The 23,537-nt window shown below is 44.2% G+C and overlaps 1 protein-coding gene across 3 annotated transcripts in view; it reads right to left on the reverse strand.

Moving 5' to 3' along the window:
- The window catches only part of RECQL5 (RecQ like helicase 5), a 912,465-nt gene that overhangs the window by 610,966 nt on the left and 277,962 nt on the right, over positions 1-23,537 (reverse strand). For all 3 annotated transcript variants that reach the window (XM_078654534.1, XM_078654536.1, XM_078654535.1), the window contains one exon: positions 18,761-18,882. In XM_078654534.1, the coding sequence (XP_078510660.1) occupies positions 18,761-18,882 (122 nt within the window). The remainder of the gene's footprint in view (positions 1-18,760; positions 18,883-23,537) is intronic.

Raw genomic sequence — 23,537 nt, forward strand, 5'->3', positions numbered from 1 at the left:
CTTCACAAGGCGGGACATTCTCCGTCACTCCCAAAACTGGCACGGACGATCACTGTCTGCCATCCCACCATTACTGGACCGAATGGAATGGAATGGAAAGGCATTTGTAGAGCGCATGGCTACCCGGAAGCATCCCAGCACTAGTAACTGACCGGGAGGAGAACAGAGGGGCTAAGGGAAGAGCAAGGTCTTTAATATCTTCCGGAAAGGCAGGTGGTTATGGACTGTGCGAAGGTGTAGAGGCAAGGAGTTCCCGAGTTTGATGGCATTATATGAAAAAAGCCTACCGCTACTTCTAGACCTCTTAATCCTGGGGATCTCTGCTAGATAAAGATTATCTGCGCACAAACTCCACCTAAATCAATCCTGTATACAGGCGGTCTTGTCTGTGGTAAACATGGCTAGAGGCGGGGGCGTCGTTGGATACAAGTGTTTAGACCCACTCGAACGAACCAGAGAGGAGATAAAAATACGAATATCTGTGGGGCACAAATTCTCTGCGCCAAAACAATTACCGAGTCAATCTAAGAACAGACTAAGTGAGGGTGCCCGTGGATCTTAAAACAGAGCTGACAATAAAGGTGGCCCACACGGAAGCACTTTCTGCAATAGTCGCCATTAAAGACAAGCGTTTGCACTGCAATAGGTCTCGCATTTGCAAGATTTTGAGGTATTGGCATTGCTAAATGACAATGCCTTTTATTTATGTGTTGGTTTTTAAAACCTAAATAAAAGGCATTGTAATTTACAATGCAAATAGCTTAATCTCTGCAAATGCGAGCCCGATTGCATTGCAAATGGTTGTTATGAGCTTAGTGAGGGCTGGGTGAAGCCACGCACGTACAGCCTGTCCAGGTTGGAACTAGGAAAGGAGGATTTGTGATGAGAGAGAGATTAATGATCTTCAGAGCCAGAGAAGGGCTGCAGCTCTTCTTTCCAGCTCACCCTCTCCGTCCCAAAGGTGTATGCCGGAGCATGGGGAGGGAGAGGGCGCGCTCTGCCAGGCCCAGTGCTGTAAGGCCAGAGAACTCGGTTCAGACTTGCTCTTTCTGGAGGCTGAGTTGGGAGGAGGGGACGGGTGACTTCTTCTGACCTCCTTCCTATGAACAGGGGGGTGGGGGGGGGGGGGGGCGGAGGGGAACAAAATGCTACATTTCCAGGCTGAGGAGCAGTGCAGACTCTGTAAAAGGGACAGCGTGCAAAGTCATTGTGCCGAAAGTGAAAGCGGAGTCGAGAATAAAAAAATAACAAGCGGTGCGTAACCATGTAGGTGAAGCAGGCACCATAGTAATAAAATTTTAAAAAACATCAAAGCGTGTGCTGGGCTGCTTGCAAAGTGAAAGCATGCATGGCACGCTGAATGTTGCAGGAAAGCATGTTGTGCCTGCAGTAGGAGAAACTCATGAAAGAAAGTAGTGCTTACAGACTAAATAAGAAGTACCGTGTAAAAAAGAAGTAAAAGGGTCAGTCCTGATAGGAGGTTACATATGAAGACAAGGGGGTACTAATGAGGGACTAACAACCCTATTAACAAATCAAAAGCAAGCATTTACAAAGGACAATGAAACAAGCCAATGAAAAGTATGAGTGGAGAGTGGGCGGAGCGTCAAGTCCATACTCACATACAGCATATCTCGCAGAGCAGTGCATGCTCTGCCCAGGCTCGACCTAAAAAAACTAGAGCAGGCAGAAAGGAGTGGATCACACGTAAGGACAGACAGCAGCCGGATTCTCTAAAACCAAGAATAGACAGCAGTCATGTAACTACTGCAAAGGAGCCCTCCAGCACTGGGAAATCTGCGCAACCAAAAGTAGAATGTGCTCAAACTGAGAAGAGTGTACCACTCAAGGAGGGGACAGGCAGATGCAGCAAAGCAGCGCTGTCAGAGGGAGCTGTGCTGCTGGGGAATTTCAAAGAAGAAGCAGAAGAGGAACTTTAGATCACCTCAATTTTTCAGGAGGACAATGAACCGCAAGGAACGTACTGCAGGTGCCAGGTATGCCTCCAAGGGCTGCCCATGTCCGTGACTGACATGGGGCGAAAGTCAGCAAGGTTGTTCTCACCCAGAAATGGCAGCTGAAACCCAGACTGTGCCAGATAACCACACGCAAGAGGATGTTTGCTGATGGAAGCTGAAAATTGCACCCACACAAGGGGTGATTCAAATGCACCATTCAGTGCACACAAACTCAAGGGCAAATCTTCCTGAGCTGCAGCGCTGCCAAAGATTTGCAGCTAATCCAATTTGCTCATAGTATTCTGTCAGTGTAAGGTGCAGGAGCTACTACAAAAATAATAATAATAATAATAATAATAAAAATCGGACAGAAAATTACAAAAGCATGGATGAGTCAAGAACAAATACATTTAAAAGTGGAACACATAATCGACCGGCGCATCTCTTTTCACATCAGTAAATTAGAGTTCAGAAGCTAGAACAAGCAGGTTAGAGTGACAGTACAAAAGGCCACCCCATTGGCTGCTCCCCACAGTTGTCACATTCAATGCCAAACAACCCAGGTGAGAAGGTGCTTAGGAATGAGGCTCTTATTGCACCATCACAAGAAAAATACACACAAGCCTCAAAGAGTGGAGGCAGTACTGGTAGACATCAACAGAGCCCTGTGCCTCTCAGAGCTCAAAGACCATTACCAGTGTTTAACACACCTTTGAGCCTTTAAGTGTGTAAAAGATGCAATTGCCCCATGTTGGGGTATCATGAGCAGACAAGGGGTTTGAAGCACAATTAGAGAGGTTCTGGCAGGGCTACTGGAGTCCTTAATGTGACAGTTACATTTTATTTGATCCCAGTATCTGCCAGATGCACCACTAGAAGGATTGGGCAACTCTCCAAATGTTCAAGACTATCAAGGTAGTGACCAACCATAAGCTGAAAGTGCCTTTATTAAAAAGTGCACCCCTCTGCTGCCAATTCTCCTCTCACGTTGAGTAAGTAAACTTCAAGATAATGAATTCACAATTCATGCTGAAAACCCATACAACCATCTACTGCAAAAGCAACTGGAGATCCAGCAGAAGCAGCAAAATACCCAGGTCACAAAGGACAATAAAAGTCTGTTAGAATATTCCTCTCTGAAGGATGTTGTGCACCTAGACAAAGTGATAGTAGGTGTATCCCAAGATCGTGCATTTTAGCTGAGCCTACAAAGAGAGCACTTTGGAAAAGTCTCCCGGCGGCCAACAACCACTGCATCTTTGCACTGCAACAAGACCTGGTGATGATTCTAAACCTCAGGTAACTTCAACAGTGCAGGAAGTGCTGTGCCTCCCCAGTGCTACCTAATGACCAACCTCCGCCGAGAAGAATGCAGTTCGAATGCTCATAACAACCACCAAAGAGTCATCAAGAGTAAGGCAGGGCTGAAAGACTGCACCAGATTCCCTGAAATGGACTAAGTGGTTGAGGAGGAAATCCAGAATGGTTGATATACCAGGCAACTGACACCCTCACCCCGGGTTGGCATGTGGCAATTGCAACCATGCCAGTAAGCTGCCTTTTTGTGGTAGCAGCATTGGCAGTTTTTTCGAAATCTTCATAAGTAAAGGACACCACTTGCAGTGGTGGATGAACACTCCAAATATCTTGAAGTTGACTTCAGGGACATCACCACTGCCATTAGATCTACAATTAACACTGCTGCACACAGGCTGTCATCTAAAGACATTGCTGACCAAAGACTCTGGCAACGGTAAACAAATCCCTGAAAGGATTCATGTGCACACTCTAAAAAGTCAAAACAAAAATGCCAAAACATCGAGTTAGCAATGTACCAGTTCCTGTAGGAACACCAGAGTACACCATCCACTCACTACACTACCTAAAGTGTAGGCCCAGCCATGATCCAGACTGGTGCCACACCTGAGGGACTATTTATGTATCTCACACCTGGACATCAGGGACACCAAAGATGTTCACACCGAAGCCCCAGGCTACTCAAAATACGAGGAAGGCGCCAGAAACTCCACAAACCAAGTAGGGAACTGGGCCCCAGTCCCAGACTGCCTTCCCCACCAACACATTTCAAATGTTTTTTGAGCCATATACGTCAATTTTATTCCAGAGATGAAGTGCACCATGCACCATGGCTCTGACTCACTGGGAAGGGTGCAATGTGACCAGAAATAGTTGTGGATTCTCTGACAAAACAAGCTTACAAGGGGGGCTATGGATTACTTACCTTCAATTTACAAGAATACACAAGCCACTCCCCACTTCTGCTGAACAGAACTTCCTATGGTGCAGGGAAACCGTACCACCTCTGCCAGAACACGTCACTTACAACACTGGTAGGAGCAATTCCATCAGCACAAAGGAGCATGAGGCATTAGTAACAGCTGAGGTACACCAGCCCTTCACCGCTCCACTTGTCTCTGGGACTTTGGGGGTTGGAGGGGCTCCCAATGCTCAGCTGACACGCTTCTCTAAGAACATGTTGGATCATAGATTTGGCCTGTCCATGACTGCTGGGGCATGCATATCAAGTGTTTTGGAGTTGCCCTTGAGTACCAAAGAGGTGTTCGCACCTTGTCAGGCGTCACTGCAGTGGAGTGTGGAATGGAGCAAAGATGAGAGAGGATACAATGTGTATACAATGTATTATTGTTAGGGTGTTTGAGGAGCTGTGGGATGTAGGTGTGTAATACATGGGACGTGTTTATGTGTCACATGTAATGAGCAGCAGCTTGCTCTTCTCCAGTTACTGTGATCTTGCAGCTGCTATAATGCATGGAGAGTAGTGAAGTAGAGTGAGAAGCCATCTGATGGTCATACAGTAGTTTGTTTCCTTCCATTAAATCATGGATCTAAGTGTCAGTGTACCTCGGACAGGCCATTTCAGATCAAACAGAAGGTGACCAGGTCTGCAAATTAAATGTTCTTTTTCAATTAGCAGTCTGATACTGTAGGGTTTGAGGATGGATGTCAAGATGACAGAGGACAGAGAATGGTTAATGAGAGATCTTGCTGGGGGTGGCAGCAGTCCTAGGTCTTTAAGTTTGTGATGGATATGAATCTAATGGGAGTAACTAATCCAATGGGACACAAAGACTTTTTGGACCGAGACCATGGACTGAAATCTGCGTAATCTGTCCTGTTAGGGTCATGGTAGAATGGTTATTTGGTGTGTCGCCCCAGAGGCAGGGTTCTCCAATGCTAACTTTTGAGAGGAGTTTGGCAGCAACATTTTTACAGAAACTTTGAGAGATCAAGTACTTGGAGGAGAAACAGTCTAGGCTGCAAAGCTAGGTAAGTAACGTTATGTAGTTACTTGGAAGAGCATTTCGCTTTGGTGATTAGTTGGGAGTAGTGTTTTTACCTTCTTAAAGGATGATCTATACATCATGTTGTGTCACTGGTGGCATGGTTTGCCAATCTGACTATTTAACTTATATCACAGGCATTGTTTTGTGCCACATTCTCCTTATGGTTTCTTGATCTTTTTTATCAAGCCATTGGTTCTTCAGCTATGGAAAGGGTGTGTAGACATTTTGTGGGGTTTCAGGGTGTCAAAGCCGTTCAGAAAGCCATTGGTGGAGCTTTTCTACTTTCGTTAGTTAGTTGGTGGGGGACATGGGAGCTGAAGTCAGAGAGACGGCAGGTCTGCATCTAGACCTGCTGGTCAGGGTTGCAGCAGTAGTGGTTGCTCTTGTGGGAGGCTTTAAAGAGAATATGAGATGGTGGTCATTCAAGATTATGGATACATTTGTTGTCACTGTAATACGTCTATGTGGAGCAAAGATTACCTCCAGGAATCTTAGGCGAGGTAGGTTAGTGACCAAACCAGATGTTAAGGGTTCCCCATATACAGAGATTTATGTGCTTTACAGTGATGATGTCCAAGATGGATTGGCATCTACGAAGGTATTTGCAAAGGTCTGATTACTTAGCAGTGAGTGTTGAAATCTTTAAATCTTATGGTCTGTAAGATTCACTTAAAAATAACCACAAGGCCTCCTCCAGTCTCCTCAGGGAAGTTTCCTGTTAGGGTCCCCCCCCCAAGGGAAATGACCAAGTGTAGGACCGGAACTTCACTGCCTAGTAATCAGGTTTTGGGAATGCAGGAGGTCAGCATTCGAGCCAGCACTCAGGTCATCATTGTTTTATCGGTTCTTATAGTGGCAGAGGCATCTCATTCAGCGAGAGAGAGGAGCTGAGGGAACAAATTATAGGGGGAGAGGCACAGGTCAAAAAAGGAGGGAGGGTTGGGAGTTTGTTGTTGGGCTGTATCTTGAATGTTAGAAGTCCCACAATATCGGTTTGAGTTTTACTCCTCCCAATAATTAACGTAGTCATCATACCCTCCAAAGAACACACGTTCTACTATTTCACTCACACCTCCTGTCTGGAAAACCTTTGCAATAATGTTTTAAAACCCCACTGTGCTAGCACCTGCAGCAGGGTAGAGTTTAAAAAAAAAATCATTACAGCCAGTTCCATACAGTAGACAATTAAACCCTTGTGCTTTTTTCAGATTTGTTATGGTTGCATTTGCTCCACTGGAACGGCTAGTAATACATGTTTAAGTGCTGTATCTTTTAAATCTCTAAATTGTACCCATGTTCTAAAGATTCATAATGTGTTCAAAATGAGTTTTTGCTATGCCTGGACATTGTATCAAGGATTTGTCTGAAATTGGAGGTGGCGTGAACATGTGTTCCACATTATCAGATGAACATACAGGCAACACTTTTGTTCTTACTGCCAACTTCCCTAGCCCGTTACTAACCGAATTTCCTATTTATAGGAAATAGGAGTCCCACAGTAATGAAAAATCCCTGCTTTTTGCCAAGACTATGTATTTTGTTTTTATGATAATTTGAAGCCTCCCTATGAACTTCCTCATGCAAAGGGGCTAGTAAATTGAAAGCAGACTATTGAACCTGTGCTGTAGTCCCATAACAAGAAGGCAAAGTTGTTATTATTATTAGTGGGACGAAAAAGTCCCCTCCATGGTGATGGACATGCAATCCTGCCAAGTGCCCCAGCTGCATGGATATCTGGACCCCTGGTACTGATTTTACGTCAGGCGAGAAAATGGATCATGCTTGGGCACCGTGATCTAGGCCTGTCTCATGGGAATGCAGTCATTAGAACAGGAGGGGCTCCCCAAGCATTGCCCTTGCAGTGGTAGAGGTCTACAGCTCGCCAGAAATGTAATGACATGAGCAAAGTGGTGGCAGTATAACGTTTTTGTGTTTTATAGTACTCAGTGGTGTGAACAGGCCTGGTTATCTGTGTCACAGGAATGGTGCCTACTGGCCACTCCCATAAAGTTCCATTGCTGTGTACTTCACTCGGCCTTGACCTACATGATGTCTGTATGTGGCACCGTGCAGCACGAGACGTGTGCGTGTTTTAAGATAGATGTCTGTGAGTCCCATTCCTGAAGCATAGGAACTGGAAAGGCTAGTTGGGGATGAGTACTGCAATCTCCAACCCCCCTTTTCCCCCACCTCCAAGACAGGAGATGTGGACTGCTGACATTTCTGAGGGATGGGGTGGGAACACACACTGAAGAAAAGGGAGCATAGCTTCCTTTGTGCACAACAAAGGTCTCTTTGATTCAGGGAAGAGTTACAGGTCAGTGGGGCACGGACTCCTTGTCAGAGGAGATAGTGAGTCTGATAAGGTTGGCACTGTTTGACCGGAGAATCATAACATAAGGCAGGGCTTAGGCCTCTGATCCTCTGCATTGCATGCTTCAGTGGAGGCAGACATCCAGGTGTGATCCCCAGTTACTCATATGGCTCGTGTGGTGGGTCATTCAGAACTGTAACGCTCCTGCTGTGGCGGACTGTCCCTTGGACAAAGGACACAGGAGAGGGCCGTTCAAAGGAGTCGGCAGCCATCACCCAGGAGGTCAAGACCCCTTGCCTGAGCACCAGCCTTCGGCCAGCCTGCCATGACCAGCAGACCCTGTGAGGAAGAGGAGAGCACCTAAAGGGAGCAAGGCACAGCAGGGATCCTTTAGAATGCATTCCGGTGAGTTAAGTGTGAGACGCGCAATCCAGTTGTGACCATTGAGAGAGACCTGCCCCATCTTGTGGAAGTTGGTGACCCCCACCCCATATGCCAGGTGGGGATCACTGTAAAGTTAGAACCGTCACCACTTCTGCGTGACATTGACAACTCACGTATGCGGGGGGGGGCCACAGTGAAGTCAGGGCATAGGCTCTAGAACGTCAAGAGGATCCCAGATGGGGGATCAGCTACAAGGAACCTGTCCTAGAAGATTATAGTAGTGTTAACAGTTATCAACAGCTGAGGGAGCCACATAGAAGACGCCAACACCAATTTAGGCCGTCAGGAGAGGGACTGCGATGGCCCAGACGAGTCATTAGGAAAAGACCGTGAGAGGTCGCAGTCCTCAAGCAACAATAGGCCAGAGCGCGCTAAGTCGCCCCCAAGTCTACATGCACTTGCAAACTGCTGTCGGATCGGCTAAGACGATTCTAGGGTCACCAGGCCTACTGGAGAATTACAGAAACAAAGCTCGTAGCACAGCGGAAGTGGACTCTTAGAACAGAACTAGGACTTTCCTGTGTAGTGACTAGCGAGGGTCATCTCTTATCGAATGGGGCATAACCAGCCCCATGAGAATAAAAAGAGAGGCTCCAGGATACCAACAAGGATGGACACTAGCATGCCAATCTTTGTATATTATTTAGTGTGTGGTTTTGATGCTTTGTGTGTTTATTATAAATACTACTTTTATCACAAAAGCCAGTATTTGACTTTGCAATCACTTATTGCGGGTACTGTTTGTATTTAGAGCCTCAAGCTTGTGTACAATTACACATACCTCCCGGGATAAAGCCTTGGACTGCTCGACCTGCGTTACCACTCGCTTCAAGTGCTGAAGGAGTAGTACTTGGCCCAGTTGCTCAGGACTCATAGCAGGTCAGGCCCCAGGAGGAAAGGCACAACCCTCATGGTTGGGCCCAGTAACCCCTGCTTGCCCATAGAGCCCTGAAAGGAGTTTTGACAAGGATTAACTTTGTTTTTTGTCAACGTCATCTATTATAAGCTTAAAAGAAAATTCAAGGCGCATGCTCTCAAATTCTTCAATTAGCACTCTGACCAGACTAGTGTTGTTAAACCCCTATTTTTAGGTGGCACATCCCACAGATTTCACAAGCCTAGATGCATGTCAACGGCCTTTGCCTCTGTGGTAAAAGAAAAATAAAGCAAACCAGTATTTTTCACCCAGTGTTTGGCTATACCCATAGGAATATTAGGGTGTTAGGAATTTGATAAAACGGTCGGAGAAGTTCCTGCAGAGTACAAAGGAGGAGCTGTACCATGAAACTTCCAGAAACTGTACACATTCAAACCATGGTATTTTATAAGATTTAGTACTGTGGAAAAAATTGTTCTGTGCCCAATCAGAACTGAGAGCTTAGCTGAAGAGTCCAGAAGTCATGGACATATACAGACTAGTGCCACAATACAGAATGACTGATTTGTAACCGTGACCCTATGAATATTTGAGCGAGGTTCTTTATGAAGTACACACTACCATTAAGCAACCAAATGTATCATGTGAAAGACACCAGGACGTGGCTGGAAGGACCTTACGAGTGTAAGGTGAAAAATCTGAGCACTCCTATGTGCTGGATAAATGCAAATTAAACGGGATATTCAAGAATTCAAAGTTTTATTCACTTTGTAGTATGAAGAGTCTAATTCATTCTTCCAAATCAAGAATCATTCCATAGATAAGGATATCACAAAATTGTTAAACATAGCGTGATGCTTCCATGATTTCAAAAGTACAGTATATCATGATTAGGAAACACATAAGTCAAAGTCCCCGATGCATTTCGAGCGGGACGCTCTTCGTCAGGGGGTCAATGTGTTCTAAGGAAAAAGAGGAAACTATTTTAATCAGGACCCGAGTGAGTTACAAGTGCTTAACAAAGGCGGTAACAGCTAGTGGTTACAAGCAGGGGGGTGACCGTGAGGTTAAATGTTACGGTCTGCAGTTAGTACAGGGTGAATAAGTGGGGGTGAAAAGGAACTATGGTGATTCGCGAAAATAATACTGAAATAAAAAACTGACAGTTTAAAAATGCTACGAGAGTGATAATAAAGCTATACGGTGCTAGGAAAGAAGGTCAAGAGTGTGGCATCTAAGATGGGCAAGGCTTGGCAAGTGGAAACCCCGACAAGTGCGCGTGAGAAGATATGGTGAAGGCATGGCGTACGAGTCAGGTTGGCCCAAAGGGAGGCATGGTGAACCCGGAGCTTCAAGGCTCAAAACATGCTAAAAGTGACGGAGGGTGTATTGTGATGGTGCATGACATGCCGGTAAACCTTACCTTAAGAAAAATGCGCGCGTAAGGATCGATGGCTGCAAACCCGGTGAAACGCCGCCCTGGGAGTGCGGAAGTAATACAGAGCTTGGTGCATGCGCATAGGGTGATAGACGTCAGGAATAGAAAGTGGACTGTGATAAGGGGTCGGGAGGGTCATGCGGGTGAGCAAGTGTACGGTCAATCGAAATGCTAGGTAAAACGATGGAGTAACAACGATATTACAAAATTAAAGATGAATAAATGGAAGTGCTAGGTAAAACGATGGAGAAACAACGATATTACAAAAATAAAGATGAATAAATGCAATGAGCAGCATAGTCATACAATACAATGAATCATGTGTAAGTGGTCGAGTGCCTGTAAAATAAAATAATTAATGAGCAGCAAACAATACCAATGTAGAAAGAGCAGTTGAAAAGTGGGGAAAAAAGGTGAAAAAGTGTGTGGATAGGGGAAAAAAGAATAATTGGTGAGATGTAGTTTGGAAAAAGATGCAGGAAACTTGAAAGACAAGAGTGAAAAAGGAGCAATGTAAAAAAATGCTAGGAAGGTGCTGACAATCAAGGGTAAATGCAGAAATGAAGAAGAAAGGGTGAAGATGGATGGGAGCGAATGCTGAAATGGAAAAGAGATTGTATGATGGACATAAAGTAGAAAAATGCAAAACGCAGGGGTGTAAATGGAGTGTGAAAGTGGAGTGTAAAGTAAAAGGAGTGTGAAAAATAAAAGGAGTATGAAAAAGTGCAGTTTGAAGAAATGCAGTTTGAAAAAATTGCAGACAAAAAGGAGGACCAACAGGATGGAGTAGACGAGAGTACAGTTACACGTTACAAGAAACTGCTGAATTCCAGACGGTCATTGAGTCCTTTGGGGTGGGCGGAGCCCAGTTTGAATATCCAATACAGTTCTCTTTGGAGAAGATGTTTTCTTGGGTCCATGCCCTCTGGTTTGTTGACTGTCTCTAGAATCAGGAAACAAATTTGGCTGATTCTGTTGTGAAAAGTGAGCAGAGACACAAGATTTCAAGTTTTTGTTTTGGATGTTGCTCCGGTGCTCATTTAATCTAGTTTTGATCTTGCGTTCCGTTTTCCCCACGTAGGGTAGTCCGCAGGGACACTTCAATAAGTACACTACATTTGTAGTATCACATGTGGCATTAACTTGTAGCATAATTTGCGTGCCTTTGCTTGGGTGAGTGATACTGTTTCCTGGAATTATGTTGTGGCAGTTTTGGCAATTGTGACAGGGGATTGTTCCTTTGTAAAGAGTAGAGTGGATTGTGCGAGGTTTTATCAATGTTCTTAGGTTTTTAGCGCGTTGATACGCGAAAATCGTCAATTCGTTGAAAATGGTGTTAAAGTCGAGTTCCAATTGAAGTATCTGTCAGTGGGTGATGATAGACTTTTTGATTAGGTGACTTTTGGTTGAAAATTTGGATACGAAAACGTTTCGTTGTTCATTGGTAGTTGACTTGGGTTTTGGTCTAAGTAGGGTGGATCGATCAATAGTGGTGACTCTAGCGTAAGCAGTTTGAACAATTTGATTGGGATAACCACGGTTGAGAAATTTGTTAATGATGGTGGCGCTGTCTTGTTTGTAAGCTGTTTCTGAGGAAGCAATTCTCTTCGCTCGCATGAGTTGTGAATACGGTAGATGTTTCTTGAGGCTGGGTTGGTGGAAACTTGAGTAATGTAAATAGTTGTTGCGATCGGTTGGTTTGGTGTATATGGACGTCTCAAGTTTGTTGTCATTGATGGTGATGTCGACATCTAGAAATGAGATTCTGGATTGGTTGATGTGGGTGAATTGAATTCTGTCATTGATAGTATTAAGATGATTGATTGCGAGAATCAGTTGATGTTCTGTGACAGTCCATATTAGAAAAATGTCATCTATGTATCGGTAGTAAACTAAAAAAAAAAAAGACACCAGGACACCAAGTGCCATGTCTTAGGACACTAAGAATGTGAAAAAAGTAATGGAGGGCAGCCTCTATCGTCACTCAGATCCTACAGGTGGGATGCCATGGCCTCCTGTTGATTATAGCAGCGCTCCCAGCCTTCTCTTAACTACATTGGCTTTGACCCTCCAGCGCCCTCCAAGCAACAGCAACATACCAACCTCCTCTCAGATGTATAAGACCTAACTTAGCCTACTCAAAGCTACACAGCATCAGCCTCCTCTGATCTAAATCGCATCCCAGCCTCCTCAGGAGCTAGGATTACATACTAGCCACCACCTGTTAGAAATTGAGTTACTGGTTGACTAGGGTGTAAGCCCTGGTCAAGCAGCAACCACCATCATAGGGTAAGGCACAAGCAAACCCCAAATTAACCTGTGCTCAATCCTGTGGTAGCTTGGCACACAGCAGTTAGACTTAACTTAGAGGCAACGTGTAAAGTATCTGTGCAACACTTCTGTTATGTACCCCAATCAAGGCCTAAGTAGCTACACGACCTTTCACCTACATTAGCTGCATAGCGGTTCTAGCACTGATCTTTTACCCAGTTATGTGCTGAATAAACGTCGATTGGTTTCCTTGAAATTAGCCTAATTTTTTATTCATGAGGATTTTTAGAAACGTCCCTTGCACATGATGTACATAACAGGATTAACATACTCTATATAAAAGTCATGGGCATCTTCATCCTAGGGTGAAAGAACCACTTTGCATAGTTGCAGGTATTGATTTAGGCTCATTTACATAATTGTACTCAACATATTAATTGTGTTAGAAACCCGAGTCTATATTTATGGTATAAAAGAACCACACCTTCACTAGATAGACAGAGGTGAAGCTTCCATGCTGACGCAAGACACAGAGGTCCCTGCATGCAGAAGCTCAATCAGGGTGTCTAACTCGAGACTAAGACTGGGTCCTTCGTTCTCTCCCATCAGGTAATGGGGTAGGCTCTTTTCTAGGGGATTCTTGGCTTTACACCCATTTACATTCTAGGTACACTTAGGTAGGGTTACATCGTGGAAGTATACTTGATTAATGTCATATTTATATGCCTGCATATAACCACTGTTTTAGCACCATGGTAGAATTCTACCTTTTATTTACTCTGTTGATGCTTGTAATCTTTTACATTTGCTTCTGTCGAACGATTGTCGCAGCACACATTTTTTATACTAGAATGACGATGGTTCAATAAATGCTTATTGAAAACGTCCCCATTGTTTATTCTGTGCATCTCTCTGAGACTGTAGGAGCAAAAAGTACTGTATCCAAGATCCCTAAAGGATCAAGGGTTGTCATGTTCGATAGTTGCCAGAAACCATTCGCTCCTTGGTAAGGTTAGGGCGCGTATGGTGGCACTGTGAGCTAGCAGGTCTAAAGGATAACATATCCTTTGGAGGAGTCCGGAATCAGTCTAGATACCAGTCCCTTCGTTTATGATGTCTAAACGCACAGATCCTATGTATTTTTAGGAACTACACAACACTTCAAACTGTCAAACTGTGAAAACACCACACAAAAGATCTCACACCAGGTTAGAAAAATTAAGCTTAATTTAACAAATAAAACAAGACCAAAACAACAAAACTCATCAGTAGAACCAGAGTTATGAATTTTTAAAGAATAAACTGTAAAATAGCACCTAAAAGCATAAAGCGCCAACAGTGGCTATCTGGTCCCGCTGGACTGGGTCAAAGTCAAACGTTTAGGCCGACTGCGATGGAGAAAGGGTTCGATACAGTCCCAGATTAGTCCAGCTGAACGTTTACCTTTTCAAGTTTTGTGCAAAGAGTCCCATTTGCGTTGGAGAGGGTCGCAAGGACTGCGTCGCGGGCGATGATCGGTATGGTACGAAGAGCAGGCTGGGTGCTGAGAACAGGTGGGCTGGAGCTTCACGGTGACGATCCAAGAAGGGCGATTGATGCTTGTTGTGAGAAGAGCTGGGCTGACAGTGGCTTGCACAGGATTTCGGTGCTAGCGGCGTGGTCCCGGTGCGAATGGCACGGTCCTGGTGCCAAAGGGCCCGTTCGCAGTGGCGAAGAGCCCGAAAGCTTTATTTCAGGAGCTTGTGAGTCATACCAAGAGTCCAGGGCCTAAAATGCTACTTGGGGGCCTTTTATGTCGATGAGGCAGTCAGCAGACTAGTCCTTGTAGGCACTCTGGTGTTCTGAGTTCAAGATGAAGTTGCAGGTCTAGTTCTTCTTCCCAGGCAATAGGGTAGCAGGCCCGTGCAGCAGGGCAGCAGTTCCTTTACAGCAGCAGTCCAGCAGAGTGTCAGTCCTTGTAGCAGCACATCAATCCTTCTTCCTGCCAGACTATACTCTGAGGTCCTTCTTTTATACAGTGGTGCCCTGGCTCTGGAAGGTGGAAGAAGCTTCTAGACAGTAGCTTTGAAGTGCATGGAATTTTCTGTCTCCCCCACCCTGGCTCCAAGCTGGCTGAAGTGGCAATGCAGGGTTGTTAGGCCTATTGTGTGAAGGCAGTGCACAGGCTATTACAGTGTAAGTGGGGCTGTGCTCAGCTCTGCCCTCTATCCTGCCAGCAGATGGCCCACTCGGGCACACCCAATCATTGCTTTTATCCCTACCAAGGGGACACCAAAATAAATTAATTTTTTGGTACTCCTTAGGTATTTCTAACTCACTATTTCACCTATCCCACACACACGCACTTACCATCACAGCTATTTGATTTAACGATTTCTGCCAAAGAACCCTCTCGAGGGGCCTGTGTGGTATTGCAGCACCGACGCCACGAGAAGCAAAAGCCCGGTGATGACGCACGACACCCTTACATGTGTGTGAGGGCACTACTTCCTAAATAGGAGGATCCCCTCACGTACCATTTTCCACCCTGAGATACACTCTTACAGGAACAGTTACCCTATCAATATTTCCATATTTGCTCTTGGGTGCAAGGGTGCTGGACCTTTTATTAGCTTCCCGTCCCCCTCTTAGTGTTATCAACTTTTTTAAATACACTGCACCCTGCCCAGGGGGCTGTCCAGGGCCTACATTAGGGGGTCACTTGTATGTAATGAAAAAGGTTTGGGCCGGGCAAAAAGTTTATTTTACCAGGTCGAAACTGTTTTTAACTGCACATACAGGCTCTGCAATGGCAGGTCAGGGACATGTTTGAAGTTGAGCTTCAGTTGGTGGCACAACCAGTGCTGCAGGCCCACTAGTAGAATTTAATTTACTGGTCCTAGGGCCATGCAGTGCCACTTTACTAGAGACTTATAAGTAAATGAAAGATGGCAATTGGTTATAAGGCAATGTAACATGTTTTAGGGAGAGAAAATAAGCACTTTAACACAGGTGAGCAGTGGTAAAGTGCACAGGGCCCTATTGCCAACAAAAATAGGTTCAGCAGCAAAATGAAGGAGAGGCAAAAAGGTTGGGGGAGGACCATTCTACAGCTGACAGGTCCAACACCACCAATCTATACCAGCTAACAAGCTTTCTCCAAGTTATAGAACCAACTACCGCCCTCTTACATACTCTAATCCACCAGATTACAGCTAGCTGTACCGCCAAAATGGCCCCTATTGAGCTATACAAGCCCGCCTAGTTCATATAGGATACAGCAACCCAAAAGCTGGTAGGAATACTCACTAAGTTGATCTACATGTCACAATTTCAAATCCCAGAAGAGCCAATTGACCCATCCATCCTTCCTAAATTGGTATACACAGCCCCATTTTATTTGGCAACAATATTATCCATTATTTACAGTGCTTGAAAACAGAAGTGCAGCACTATACAGTAAACAAGTAAAACATATCACTATATTTACCATTATAAAAGTCTCTTCCAAGCAACACCAACTTAGCAAATAAACTGCAAGCTACCCTGATCCATCAGCCTCCACTATCCTAAAGCAATCTATGGCATCCTCTGCGCTACACCGACCCACCAGCTTCTGCATCCAACGACGACATACAAGCCTGCTATTAGAGGCACGCAACTACTGGGTGCTCAGATTTGCATCCACACACTCCCATCTTCGAGCTTCATGGCCGGACAGCTTCCTCAGAGATACACTACTTGCCGTTTTCTAATAAAGTACACTAACCCACCAACTTCCGCTGAGACTCTTCAGTGCTATACCAGGCCACACGAGTTTACCCAAGATATTCTGATCCACCAACCTACCTCTCTCTCATTTAAGAATATTTGAGGGTCATCGAATTTGGGTAGGCTGCATTCATTCGTACAGAAAAGGGCACCTCTTTCTTGCTTTAAGTCTATGGGCTCCGGAGGGCTTCAAGAACTGGATGCATTAGGATAAAACCTCTACTGAACCTGTTATTTGGCAACAATTTTTCTTTCCCATAAAATTAGGCCCCTGTTGTCCGTTTTCGATGTTAAAAAATTAATATTTCTGCTGCTTAAACAAATAGGACCTCTCTCTGTGAGGCCTTGATCACATTATAGCCCAAGCCCAGTAAAGACCCTGCATACTGTGCTTCATAAAGGCTGCTATCTCTACTGGATGACAAAATCTTAGCCAAATTAATTTCTAGTGACTTTCCTTGCTAATGAACACTTGATCTCATCCGTTCAGTCTGGCTTTCATCCCCATAGGTCCACGTCCATCAACCTGCGCACTGTTTTTGCAGTGCTTGATCAGATTACCTCACAGGTACCTACAGCGGAGGTCTTTTTAGACACAGAAACGACGTTTGACTCTCTGGAGTGGCCTTTCCTGTTTCAGATTCTGACGAAGGTGGGCACCTCAATAGGCTTCATAAAACTTAACTTACTTTTCAGAAATCAGACTGTTCGTATCCTGGTTAATGGCACTCAGACCGACCCTATACCAAACCGCGGTGTCCCATATCACCTCTGCTGTTTGTGTTGGCTATGAACCCCTTGGCCTGCCGGTTGCAGGAACACGACTCACACATATGCCTGGTCTTTTGCGCACAGACCCTCCTACGGTCTATGTATGCAGACGATATCTTGTTTATGTGCGAACCCATGTCCCATCTCTCTGCCATAATCTGTGAGATCATACAGTTGGGCCTTTATTCTGGCCTAACTATAAACTGGGAGAAATTGACATTTTCCATCTCACAGACTGCACATTATAGGCTTCTCTTGAATATCCCATTCGTTGGGTTTACGACACAGTTACATATATGGGTGTAATACTGCACAGAGGCAAACAGATGATTGTCCAACAAAAGTCCAAGAAAGAAACGGCCCTGCGTTTGAGCGGCTAGTAGCATAGGTGGAGTTCTGGATCAAGTTGCCCTTCTCTTTCTCTTTGCCAACATCCCCATCTCACTCTCATGTACCTTTTTCAAAACTCTCTGTAGCACCCTGACAAAATTGATATGGGCAGGTAAGCAGCAGTGTCGCATTAGCTGGTGCACGCTATTATTGCCATATCAGAAGGAGGGCCAAGACGTCCCGTACCTGGGGCTCTATTACCTAGTGGCACAGTGTCATTATGTAAAGAACTGGTATCATCTGGACGCCAGACTCCCTTACTTGTGACTAGAGCGGCAAGAAGCCAGCAGCCCACCCCTTCAAACACTCCTCCTGATGGGCCTACCTAGAGATACACTCACGCTGAAGACCACTGGGATGACCTGATGGGTGTGGAAAAGACTAGACAGACGACTGGGCCACCTTAGCTTATAATCGCTGGCCACACCCATCTGAAATAACCTACTGCTACCATCCACTGACCATCAGACTGGTACAGCACGTGTCGACGAAATAGGAGGTGAGAGAACTAGGCAACCTTCATCCCCAACATAACTTTGCGACATTGGAGCAACTGACCGGTGAAGATGCTCCCCTTCCGTTAGATCGTTTCCTCTACCCGAGGGTGTGACATGCTGTCCAGGCACGTGTGGCTGGGTTGCTGACAAGCCTCCAGACTTTCCCCCCCTTGGCCTTGGATTATATGCTCTACCAAAACCACAAAATGGATATCCCGACTCTATAAAATCATCTTAACAATGCGTACCAACAGCCCTGACAGATCGACAGCTGCGTGAGCAGAGACTCAGGAATTGACATTACCATTCCCAGTGAACATACTGCTGCATGAAAATTAAACTAATTGCAATGTACCACAAGCACATACATTTCAAATATCTGCATGGCTTATATTTCACGCCTGCCCAGAGGGCCAAAATTGAGCCTTCATGTTCACATCGATGTGCTTCCATGACCACACAGACTGTTTCCATTTGGCATGGGGTTGTCCTGACATACAGGCTCCTGGGTAGAGGTGGCAGACATGATGATAGAAATGACAGAGTTCTGCTTGTAGCTCACACCGCTGGTATACCTACTGGACTTAGTGAAACAGATCTCATAGGGAGTGCATAGATTCACAGTGAGAGCTCTACTGTTGGCAAAGAGACAAATCAAAATGCTGGGGGAGTCCAAAGGTGCTACACAAACAGGACTGGACACTTGAGACCTAAATTACCTTACCTGAATCAGGGCAATCAGGGGGGAAATGACAATGGTGATGCCGACTGATAAGACGGCAGGAAGCTGGTAGCACAGGGACTTCCCAGCGCCTGTGGGCATGCATACAAAGACGTCTTTTTGACCTGCAAAAATAGAAAAGGAATGGTCAGAACAATATAACTCAGGACACATTCAACATACCACAACTATGGGTGAGACGGAGGATATTTCTTTATGGTCTAAACTGGCTATCTCGTGTGGCCATATGAAAAGAGGCTGGAGCCCATATAATGTTTTCACCCACTCCACCTAATGTTCCATGCCTCAATCACTTAATCAAGCGTCTGTCATTAGCTACGAGGATGGCTTGGAGGGCCAAATGTTCGGTGCTGACAAAAGCAACATTCTGGAGGTCATCAGTCCATGGGCAGAATCAACTATAGGTAAGGAGTAACTGTTCATTTGCAAGTGCTTAGAAATGGCATAAACATGGCATTCACCCTATATATAAAAAGAGCACTGCCGTTATTATGTTTATGGGACCAAATGCAAACTTAATAGTGATCCACTGGATCAGTTACACATCTCAGGCAAATTTCACAATAAAAATATTTACAGTAATTGAATTCTTACTTAGATTCCCGACACACTTTATCAGAAAAAACCCAGTGAGCCCCCAATAAACTAGCACAAAACAGCAAACAAAACAGCGTTTCTGCCAATAAGCATCCAGGAACAACGCAGCATCTCATATCAAACAACCAAATTCCCAGGACTCTCCAAATCTTCTCAAAGATTCACAAACCTGAAAATTGGGCCGCTAAATTATGCAAGTTAGTACATCAATTGAAGCTATCCTCCCCTGAACTTTACATTTTTTGGGGTTAATTCAAACATCCAAATCAGGATTTTTCACTACCTAGCTAAGGTGTATATATCAAAGGAAAATGTTTTTTATAGCCAAAACATATTGAAAATCCAAAAATGAAAAATCATAACTGGATAAATCTTAAACTCCCTTGAATTAACATTTGGTGCAAGCCCGACCGGCTACAATTATAGCTGTGAATCTGTTTGGGTAGGTCTCTACTTAAACTTCAAACAACTAGATTTAGAAGAAATGTCCCTCCTTTTCTTGAAATGGGGCTTACAGACATAATATGACAGTAATATTTTTTTCTTTTTAGATGAATGTCCTGTTAGACCTTTGTGTCTTTTAATCTTCAACTGCTACACAGAACTTTGAGTGGCATTTGTGGAGGCTAATGTGTGACTTCATTCTGTTTGTTTGTAGCTTCTGTTTCACTAAAAAGATAATGCGTTGGAAAAAGCCAACAAACTGGTCAACATGTCTTCTTGGATGGTAACAATTTTACTGTCTTTGAGAAATTGAATGGGTTGGCATGTGAGACAGGTCTTTCCTCTTGATACAGTTAGTGCAAGACCATTACTGACTTTAAGTACTATTATATTAGCAAGATTATATTTGCATAATTTGCTCAGTTCACCGGTTAATACTTTTAGTAGACAATATCTATTATTGTCTACTGTTTTCCCTGTGTGCACAAAGTTTTGGATTACACCAGACGTATTTTACACTAGACGTTTACAAATTGAAGAATGCTATGCTTTAATGAATTGTTAAGAGAAACAGTTGATTTGTATGAGTTTTTCAATTGTATAATGTATGTGTATCAAGATCCTCAGTAGAGGATCAACATTTTTCTATTATTTGATTTTTTCGGTGCTTCTTCTTAATGGTTTATATTTTTAAGAGATGGATTGTATTTAAATGCAAGTATTTTTAATATGGTTATGACTTGCAAGAATAAATGGACTAATGTAAGCCATATTTGTATATATTGCAGTTCTGAAGAAGCCGAGATACAGACAAAACGCAATAGCTGTATTCAAGTTTTCCTATTTGTCATGAACAGTAATAAAGGATCAAATAATCAAAGATATCACATCTCTCTAATCATCTGTTAGTACCTGGAAATTTTGCCATTAACCCAGTTTATGTTGGTCTGGTTGCCTCTTAGATCTTTGTGATTATTGTCGTGGAATCTCTTGGTTTACCTATAGGACTTCTTATAAAGTCAGAGTCTGCTCCCACAAAGCTGATAATTCAGAGGCCCCATTGTGTTCTCAGCCTTAAACACACCAGTCAGGGATATACGTTTACCCCATTCTTCAACCATCACCTACCAGTATTACCTCTCAGATTTAAGTATCACTCTCCCTGTGATCCTGCCCTGTTATACCCGTTCACCATGATTGAAAGAAAAAGAAAAGCAAAACGTACTCAGCCCAAATTTATTTTCCTTTCACCAAAACCCTTGGAAAACAGTTTTCTGGTCCTCTGCTATCACAATGGTTTTTCTTCTGCCTCCAGCCACCCACAGATTAAGACACCACTGACATCGGGTTGAGGTGGAAGTACAGCCAAGGGGCATGCAAGTATAAGTGAGAAGAAGCGCTAGAATAGGTAAGCCAGGCACTCTGTGGAGAATGAGGTGGGCTTAGGGTGCTAATGCACAAAGTTGTATGACATTTCGTGGTGAGAGGTGGGGAGGAACCATCCTGGGTACATCTGCATAATGAAAGTAGGCTAGTATAACATGGAAGAAGGAGCACTTGACATGAAATCCTTCCATAAATTTAACCTAAACTTTACTTAGAAATTAGGTAACCAGTTAGGTTTTACATGTGCACACATTGGGAAGAATTCTCAGAAAGGTCATGACAAAGTATTTCACACTATCATGCCGATTTGAAAGATGTGTGGACCCGCTATTGCACCAGTAGCCTGCTTGCTATGAAATGTTACTTTTTGCAATTCCTCGTGAGTCAGGGTTCCGTTCCCTTCCCATGCCAAAAAGTATGGACAAAGGTAAATTTGCCTCTTCAGAATAGGCAATGAAGCAACCTATGAGTGAGTGATGTAGGACTCAAAGCCCAGACCTCCACACTAGACTAAGGACTGCTAGAGCTAAACCTCATCACATTTCACTACTCACCCAAACCAACCCACACTGTATCAATCCTTCTCCAGGTCCCTCCGGCGTTTTCTTCACAACCCCCTCTAATGCTACCATCCCTTATTCCCTACCATTCAGATATCTTACTCACAAACCACGATCAGTTACATACTAGTACTTTGAAGACTATTTCAGTTTTCGAAACAATGACCAAGACCAGATGTATTCTTCATATAAAAGGACGAAAAAAGGGAAGTGGGGTGGGCTGTTCTAGGGGCGGTGCTAGGAATAATATATTTGATAGCACATCTGGGCTGGTTTCAGCCACAGTGTAATGGCTAATGTTTGAGCCCAATGCAGAAAGATTATCATTAAATAGAGGGTTATTCTTCAGAATGATATCCCATCAGCCCTTTAAATTGGTGAAACAGGGATATTTTTGATGATTTTATCTTTGACAGATGTTTGTAGGAGAGTAATGAACAAGCGACTAAACTTCGATAATGCCTTTTCTGGTATAGGCTCAATCTAACTGTAGATTCCTCACCTTGTAAATTTCCCTTGGTGCTGGACTGTATCCGGAAACTTTTGAAGCAATTTCATGATGCACTGGTAGGAGGCATCATGCAACACCTTGTCAGGTCGGTCCCGCCCCAGATGCGACGTTAAGGGCACCACTATATCTGTGCAATCTCCACGCACCATCAGATTCTTTCTGATCTGCTTTATGCACCAGTGAAACTGGAGCCATTAAAGTCAGATTATGGTATTGTGCAGGCTTCCAGGACAGGATCTTATTAATGGACTGTGTGAGTCCATTCCACAGAATGGGGATGAGGGTGGGTTGGTGAAGAATCTGCATTTAAATAGAGTCTACAGCAGAAAAAGTCGTTTCAGAAGGTAAGCAACTTGTTCTTCTGATAGAGACTTCTAACCGCAGATTCCTCACCTTGTGAACAAATACCAAAGCAGTACCTCCCCAGGTGCTGGGTCTGTGAAATGCCACAGATCAGGAAATCCTTCAAGACAGATCAGTCAATGTGCCCATACCGTCTGACCTGGCTTTCCAGGAAGTAGTACTTCATGAACCTGTGAACAAATGTCCAAAAGTGGCACACCACGCGCTAATGCAGCTGTAGCTACCATTGCTCTTTTGAAATGAGCACAGAAGCCTTTCTGGGGGTTGTTTTTTGGTCAGCCCATAGCAGGTCTTGATGCATAACACAATCCATGGGGAGATGGTTCCCTTTGTACAGCTTTGCTCAAGAGTAACAGATGAAAAGTTGTTCATCATTTTGGTAATCTCTAATCTCCGGCCTGATCAACATAAAAGTTGTGTGCCCTCTTAGGAACCAGACCATGGAGCCTCTATTCCTCTTTAGAGGGATGAGGCAGTGCACAGAAAGTCAGCAAGGTGATTGATTGTCCTAGGCGGAAGTGTGTGACTACTTTGTGCAGGAATGCCGATTTTGTTCAGAGGACTAATTTATACAAGAACAAAGATGTTTATGGTGGTACCACAGACAATGCCTGGAGTTTGGTTCCAAAGGAGTGCACACAAGGGGAGTATCAAATTAAGGTCCAACTTCAAAAATAATGTTAACAGGAACATGTGAATCAGCACGTTCAAATAGAGCATCACAATAGGTGATTTGAAGAAGGATGGCTGATAAGGTAAACGGAAGAAGACTGAAAGGTAACCTTTAACTGTGACCACAGCAAGACCTTTCTGGGCTATGGACAAGCAAAACAGGAGAACATTCAACAACTTTATTTAGGGAATTGAATATGTTGGCAGGAACACAAGACAAACTTCT

This window comes from Lissotriton helveticus, chromosome 7 (genome assembly GCF_964261635.1).
Source record: "Lissotriton helveticus chromosome 7, aLisHel1.1, whole genome shotgun sequence".
NCBI classification, from domain to species: Eukaryota; Metazoa; Chordata; class Amphibia; order Caudata; family Salamandridae; genus Lissotriton; species Lissotriton helveticus.